Source organism: Austrofundulus limnaeus, unplaced genomic scaffold (assembly GCF_001266775.1).
Source record: "Austrofundulus limnaeus strain Quisiro unplaced genomic scaffold, Austrofundulus_limnaeus-1.0 Scaffold8, whole genome shotgun sequence".
Taxonomy (NCBI): domain Eukaryota; kingdom Metazoa; phylum Chordata; class Actinopteri; order Cyprinodontiformes; family Rivulidae; genus Austrofundulus; species Austrofundulus limnaeus.
The window spans coordinates 2,974,836-2,983,121 of record NW_013952410.1 but is presented as its reverse complement, the minus strand read 5'-3'; the positions used below and the strand labels follow the sequence as shown (position 1 = coordinate 2,983,121).

The following is an 8,286-nucleotide window of genomic DNA, read 5'->3' as shown; positions in this document are numbered from 1 at the left end:
AAATAAAATAAAATAAAAAGCTTGCTTCTGTCTGATTTAAAAATTTTAGACAGGTTTTACTTGTACATTTTGCTGTCCATTCTTGTGAAAAACTAAAATTAATAACATAATTGGTGTTAACATTGCGACAGGGGMAACTAGGGCAGCTGTGGATACAATGTAGCTTACCAGACTTTAGTATGAAGAGCTTTGCAGTCTTTGGATTTTATAGTGCTATATTCAGGCTATTTTTATTTGTCAGATATTCTGCAGTAGAAAATTTAATTAAAGCTCTTAACCTCTTGAACGAGTAAACATCAAACCAATTATTTTTTTTAATCTCAATGATAAATAGARAACATTAACCAACAGATTATGAAACAATAATGCAGCTCAGACTATTACATCCTGTTTGTTTTGGGTGAACAAAGGTCATGCTTTGCTTTTGAACTCTTWGTACAGTTTTTATTGATTGTTTTGACGCAGCCGTCAACTCAAAATCCACATTTTCAASACAGTTAACGCAGAGGCCTAAACAGCGCCACAGTGGTCAAAATGACACCTTTTGTTTGCAAAAGGCACTAACTGTGCCAAAACATTTAAAATATAGAACAAAAGCTAATTTTGCCTTCTAACAACTTAACTTTGACACAGTGTATGAGCACCTCCAATCAATCATTACACAATGGGCAACAAAATTCAAAATACAGCACTCGTGTGTATCAGTGCACCATTGCTTGTCATTGTAGCCTAAGACTGTATGTACGGTAGCTTACATGCCAGTGCCGTTTGTAGTCAAATTTGCCCTCTTGTAAAAAATGCATCCAGAAGCAGACATGGTTTGATGCTAATTTTATTGATTACATTCTTTTTTTCAGACTGTGCTGACAAATGAAATATTCCAACAGAGAATACATGGAAATAAAAATAAAATCCTTCACTGTGTGAGAAATTAGGTAAATTAAAAACACAGTATTTCACAGTAAAGAACAAAAATCTATAGTAGGCCTAAACTATAAGAGTATAAGAGAACAACACAGGCCTGCAGACGAAGACTAGGTCTGCGTTAACTGTTTTGCAAAAGCGTGGGGAAACTGTGTCAGTCCAATGAGAATGGGTTAACACATTTGCAAGAGGAGTCTTCTGCTCTGCTGAGAAAGTGATGATGAAGACTGAGAGGTTCCCAGTTTCTTCAAACAGGTCANATTTTTGTTGCTGTGTCTTTGTTATCTCTGTTTCTGCAGGTGTGCAGCCAAGATGTCGGGTGTGTTGTGTTTTCTCAATGTATATTTATCTTCTAATCTCTCTTTCACTCTTTACAGTTATATTCCACCTTTCTCTTCTCTTTCTTTTTCTTCTTTTAATAAAGTCACTGATGATGAAGAAACTAAGACACTAATATTCAGTTCTGCTTTCTACTGAAGTGGCTTAAAAAAAGAAAGCGCAAGCACAATATCACATTTTAATGACTGTTATAAGGTTACAGCCTGAATAAATGTGACCAGCTAAAGATAAATTTAGAGCACACAATGTTTTTTATTAAATTTCTCTAAATTAAAAATGTCACCTGGCTGAACAGTTAACTGCTCTTTTTATGTCAAAGCCTCACAGATAAATTGGGGAAGTGGTGAGAGCTGTTTAATGTTTTTAAAGATGACTATCTGAGTGTAAACACGGATTAAAATAAGCATCCAACCAGACATGAAACCTTCATTAAATTTTCTCTGTGACACATAAGCTCTGTATATTGGCTGCACTCCATTCCTTTATTCTTTCAAGTGTTTTGGAGGGTACATTAAGAACATCTGCAGGTACGGGCTAATTTAAAATTATATCTGCTTGGATAATTTTACTGGTTTCCACTAATGGTGAATTTAATGACAAATCAGAATTTAAATGTAAATCTTGGCTGGGTTAAAATGGAATGACACCATTTTTAGCTGGACTTTCTATAGGTCACTAGGCCATTCCTTTTGTTAAGGGAAAAATGTGCCCTCTGGTGATAATTTGCATAACAGGCAGTCAGTTTGTCTTAGCTTTCAGCTGGAATGTGCACGACTGGTGGCATGTGCATGTGTCGCAACAAGTCTGGAGATAAGCAGGGTTCAGGTTTCTTAAAAACACAAGTTCAGAGTCTGGTACATGGTGATGGTCGCAGATGTTTTACTTCCAACAAGAGAAATGATTTTCCTGCCCAGGTACAAAAGTGGAACGTATATCACAAATTCTCGACATTTATGATGCACACACAGCCACACACTCACAGATACAAAAATATATGAAAATTATAAATTTTCTTTTTACAATTCTTTCTGATTCATTTAGAGACAGTTCATGACAAAAAAAATCATCTTGGGATACAACACAAATACAGACATTCCAGTCCAATCAAATCCAGTCAAATAAAACTTATTCTAGGCCATTTATTAATATATTTCAGTTCAGTAAAATACATTGCAAAATATATTTTAACTCCAATCAATCAATTTGTAATTTAATTAAATTTAATCCATTTAAATTCAGAATTTTTTTTATATATAAGCTCTCTTGAAGTAAGATCTCATTTCTTACAACTAAAATTAAATACAGACATGTAAGCACTTTCTTCTAACTCACTTCTTTTAATCAAATCTGTAGTTAACAATGGCATTTGAGACATTTTGTAAAAACAATAAGATATAATCCTGCTTTGATTTTTTAATTTAAGCTGGAAAATCTTGAATTAACTTATTGACTTATTCTTTAAATATAATAACATAAAAAGGTTTCTAAAGGTGAGCTGATTTTTCTCATTTTGTTATTGCACTGATAGGCAACCAGGTTTTATAAATAAAAAAAGAAAGGAGAAAAAGAAAAGAGTACCCTTTTAGCACAAGTACTATTAATTGCAGTACATATCTCACCAATCCCCGGGACTGCTTGTTTTATCTCCATAAACATTGGTGACACATTCTCTCTTCCTCATATCATTAAAAATGAATGCAAATGTGACAACGGAATTACTGCTGAGCCGTCATCTGTTGTTATTAAACAGAGATTTGATTACTGAAATGTTTTCCAGTATTCGTCCTTATTAAGGTTGAATTTTATTTCATAAAGGTTCCTTTTTAAAAGGCCTTTCTGAGTGAAGTTTGATATTCTCCCCATATGTGAGTGGGTTTTCTCCATGTGCTTCAGATTAATCCCAATGTTCAAAAACATGCACRTTTGGTTATTTAGCCTCTCTAAATTGTCTTGTAGGTTTGGGAGAATGTGTGAGTGACTGTCTGTCTCATTTGACTCTGTGGACCTGTGATGGACTGGAGACCTGAGAAGACCAGGGTGTACTCCACCTCTCACACAGTGACTGCTTGAAATAGGCACTAACATTGAAAAGGAACAATAGCTGGAATAATTAAGAGTCTTTGAAAAAAAAAATGCATGTTGACCTACATTTTGGTCAGACCTTGAAAAAACGATGTGTTTTGGATGATCCACACCTATTAAAGCATCCAATTTTACTTCAATATCTGCATTATTGACTGAGTTATGGCACTTTTTGGGTATAAGCCATGTTAGCAGTGGCAGCTAATTTGAATTGATTTGACTCCAAAAGAAAATCGAGCGTAGATGTATTGTCAATAKCTTATTTATGAAAGTGTAATTGAAATGCGAAGTTGGTTTAAGAGAGATTTTGCTAACACACAAACAGGATCATCTCCGACAGAGGTCATGGTTTTAGTAATGCAAAATCCACTTTAGTTACTGTAAATCTTTGATGTGCTTGCATTTAAACCATATACCATTTGCTACGTTTTTCCTGTCTGTAGGGGCGTTTGTGATCTGCTGGACTCCCGGTCTGGTGGTCCTGCTGATGGACGGCCTCGATTGCGACAGCTGCAACGTGATGCAGTCGAAACGCTGGCTGCTGCTGCTGGCCGTCGCCAACTCCGTCATGAACCCCTGCATCTACTCCTACAAGGACGAGGAGATGTGGACGACGTTCAAAAACCTCCTGCGCTGCATCGGCAACGGCACCCGCCGGCAGCGCTCGTTGCAGGCCAACGCCAGGCCTCTGAACTCGGGTCCCGACACAGGCACTAGCCAGCCGTCCTCGGAGGAAATCAAAACCGATGGTCTCGAGAAACCCAGCACATGAAACGGATTTGTGATGAAGATCTTCTGTCTAGACTGGAGTGGGTGTTCTACATGATGAATGAAGTGGACTCTGGTCCAGTTAGGAGCCAGAGTCATTTTTCAGCAGAGATAAGAGATCCTCATGTACCACTAAATCCCTTAAAGGCTGTAAAGATGCCCTGTTTTGTTGGACATATTCAGACAYGCAATTCCCATTTTTGTGTAATGGAAGATTCCAGTTTCACCCTGCTGTTATGACTTTATCATCAGGATCCCCTGGGTGGTTTAAGTCTGGATATTGCGCTCTAAAGGCTGATAAAATAWGTGTTTATTACCGCTTTTTACCCCTGGAAGGGTAGAAATCATAGTGGGACTATATTCAAGTTGCTAAAATGATCTAATTTGATGCCTGTGATGCTTTTGAGACATAAGCACGTCGGAGGAACTAGCCAAGAAGTCGTCTTTTTTCTCTCTCTCTCTCTCCTGTTCAGGACAGTTTGAAGATGATAGCTAATGTAAAATACTGAAATTTGCTGTACTGTAACACTACTTGAAGATTTTGTAAGAAACTATTTCGACCACATGTTTTCCTTCACTGCTTCACTTTTGATTTCATTGGTTAGATCATCGCTTGACTCAGAAACTCATGATGGGAACAGATGTAATTCCTGTAGCATTTTTCTGCTTCCGCGTCACGCTGCAAACAGCTTCTCACCTAAATACAAAAGAGATGAAGAGTGATGTTGCAACACACTGGATACGTGCTGGAATCTTGCTTTACACAATCCGTACAACTGAAGAGGACGTGATGATGATGATGATGATGACTACTCCCCTCCCACACAGATACCCACACAGAACCCTGCAGGCAGACTCGGAAGCTAAATTATTACCAGACTTCAACTGACTTTTGTCACCTGTACAGTATTTATGCCCACCCTATTGTAAAGGACTCGATGTAATCAAAGCTTTTTATTGTTATTATTTTTTGTAATACAGGAGTTTGACCCTGATGAGACTGGTGAGAGGAAAGGTTTAAAGCTCCAATAGTTTGTTTGTTAACCTGACAATATTCAGTCATTTCTACAGAGGAGGGTTAGGACCACAGAGCAAAAAAAGTTCTGAGTTCTGACTTTWTTCTCAGAATTCTGACTTAAATCACAAAATTCTAAAAAAAAAAAAGGGTAAGAAATTTGACTTTAATCTTAGAATTCTAAGAAAAAAGTGAGATTTCTGAGATTAAAGTCAGACATCAGGAAAGAAATATTTTTGCCCTGTGGCTCTTGTCTTCTGGGCACTCTGACTGTTGGATATTTTTTTCTAAGTCAACTATTTACTATTTTTTGTAAATTTATTCGACAAATGTTTTTTTTTTCTACTGATTAAATGACAAGATAAAGAAACTACAGCATTCTSCTATTTTTCTGTTTCTGTTCTATATTTCTATTGATTTCTGTACTTTAGTTACTTTGAAGTGCAGGTTCTAAAACTTAGAATTTAAACTTATTTCTATCTTTTCTGTTAGAGGAGTTTTGTTTGTCAGTTCACCATTTAGGCTGACTGAATCTGCTATTTACAGAGCAACATGCCATTATGGTTTTATTTATTATTGAGTTAGGCCAAAAAAAAAAATGAGAAATTTGTCATTTTAACCTTATTGGGATTGACACTGACATCTTAACAAAGCACTTTTTTTCTGCAAATTTCTTTTGTTTTTACCTTCTCATTGTAGTTTTTCACTAACTTATTGCATAGTTGGTATGTTATTGAGGTTTGTTATTGGGCAATTTGCATGACTATATWAATGTCTTATTCTACTAATTGTCTGAACAAAAGTATAAATTTCGTCTATCTAAATCCATTATGTATATTTAAAGATACACAGCGCCTCTGTGTGTCATTTTTAGCTTAATGTCATCTTTTTTTTTTTTTACAGAAGTGGACACTGTTGATATGCAGGTTCATTCAGTCTTTGCTACTATACGAACTCCAGATATGTTCGCTTTCCTCCAGTTACTTACCTGTTTTATGACATTCCTGTTCACACACACGAGACTCCACACAGCCTGTAGGATGTGTTTACCTGTTAACAATTAACATCGTACAATTACAAAACTTGTTAAAGCATCAGTTCAATGCTTAGATTTGTTTGTTAAAAAACTTTGGATGTCACACACCTCTTTTATTAACCGATAATAAAGGTTGACTCAGTAACTATAGCTTGTCTAATTTTCATTAAATGCCTTGAAATAGTTTTTGTTCATCTTTGGCATGCTGCGTTACCCCATTACAACAGATTTGAGTGTTTTCAGGATTTTAGCAAATCTTTCAACTTTTCAGGAACTTGCCAGAGCCTAATGTGAATCTCCTGTTAGCTAGAAGTCCAACAAACAAAGCATGAGTTTTCAATATTTGGCGAGTTCATCATTACACTGGATCAGGTGTGCAGACCAGTTTGAAGAAAATTGACAACCAAACACTGACAGTTGTGTTGCAAAACAGAAAAACTTAAAGCATCATTTTCCCTCCAGGTAGATCAAAAATAAATGTTTTCCCAGACAGTTAAAAAACACCATTATTTCAAAGCAGTTCTGATAATTCARTGAAAATATCACAAATACTGTTTACTTTATCGTAATCTTACAGTTAGTAACACACATTGAGTGCAAGGGAGTAATATTGTCTTTAAATCAAATTAAATTATCAGAAGTTTTGGAACATTTAATCAGTTTGGCTTATGGTAATAAGCTTGGTAACACACTTTCAGAGTGACAATGAGRTTAAGTTCACTATCATTGAGTTGAAACTTAAGATTTTGTAGCCTTTGTTGTAAAGTCCTGTCGTCTCTACTAAGACTGTTCGGTAGTGAGTTTTGTCTCCGGGCTTGTCGTGACTGCTGCATGCCACTCTGGTTCAGCTTTCCCAAAAATATGAGCTATAAACTGTGGCAGCACCCCCCCCCCCCCCCCCCCCCCCCCCCCCCGCGCTCTGCTGTAATTATGCATTTTTGAAAAAGGCAGTTAAATTTCACAGATGTTAAAAAAGTGTGGCTTTTTTTCCCCTGAATCTGTAAACATGGGCAAAGATGTTTGATGTGCAAAACTTTCCATTTGGATGTAAAGATGAGGGTTCGTAAGAGTAGTTTTCCTTTAATATTTTTGAAGATTATTGGCATTTTTGAAATTCTATTCAAAGTGTTTAAGTGTTAGAATTGGCCTACTGGGTACCCCAATGAGGGAAATAAAGTCCAAAATTGTGATTTTTTTCAACTTAAACTCCATAATTTGTGTGATGTTTTGTACATTTTTGGGTAAAGATGACCTCAAGAACATTAAGCATCACCATGAAGCACTTTTCAACATGTTCATAAAACTGTGATTTGCCAATTAGACTGTAAGGAAAGAAAGCTCAAGCAAGGGGTGTGTGTGTGTTAGGGTCTTTTTCACTCCCCCGTTCCCCGTTGGCCATTTGAGGTTGGGGTCCAGAGGAGGGGTGGACCATCTGGTGGGGGCCTGGGCTGTGGGTGGACTTGGGGCTTGGAGGGGTGCTGGGGACGGGGCAGGCACTCCGGCTTCCCTAGGGCTGTTCAGACTCCTGGAGTATGGCTCCTGGTTTCGTTGTTGGCTCGCTGGCTGGGGTGGCTGCCGGAGTCCGGCAGATGGTCGATTGGAGGTGTGCGCTTGGCCATTGGCAGTGTGTGGGAGTGGTCAGCGGAGTGGCTTCGCTGGGGCTGGGGGCTGGCCGGTCGGCCTGGTGCAGCCTGGGCCGAGACTTGGCTGTCTGTTCCTCTCCACCCCAGGATGAAAGGGTCTACCTCCTGGGTTCGGATGTGAGCTGCCCTCTGCAGGGGGCAAGTGCTTGTCCTGGACCTGGGGGGTCTAAAGTATGTATGGGGAGTGTGAGTGGAATTTGGCATTCATCCTGTGTGTCTTTGAATGATCATTTGAGGTCCCATTGCTCCCCTGCCACGCTGCCCTCTGATGGGTTGTGCCTTTGCCCGCCAGCGTGCTGGTGGCTCTCGTTGTCCTGGGCTGGGTGCTTGGGCATGTACCGGCTCGGCCCGGTGGCTGCCCGGTGGGGCTTGGGTCCTCTGGCCCTGTTGGGCCTTGGCCTGGGGGTGTGTGCCCTAGGGGCCCAGGCCTTTGTGTCCATGCCTGGATCTGCTCTGGCATGGTGGGTGCTATATATATA

At 38.7% G+C, this 8,286-nt stretch overlaps 1 protein-coding gene across 1 annotated transcript in view; it reads left to right on the top strand.

Moving 5' to 3' along the window:
• Window positions 1-6,314, top strand: part of lpar3 (lysophosphatidic acid receptor 3) — a 17,494-nt gene extending 11,180 nt beyond the window's left edge. The window contains exon 3 of the mRNA XM_014000206.1: window positions 3,789-6,314. Within this exon, the coding sequence (XP_013855660.1) occupies window positions 3,789-4,117 (329 nt within the window). The 3' untranslated portion in view covers window positions 4,118-6,314. The remainder of the gene's footprint in view (window positions 1-3,788) is intronic.
• Window positions 6,315-8,286: the final 1,972 nt, after the last annotated feature.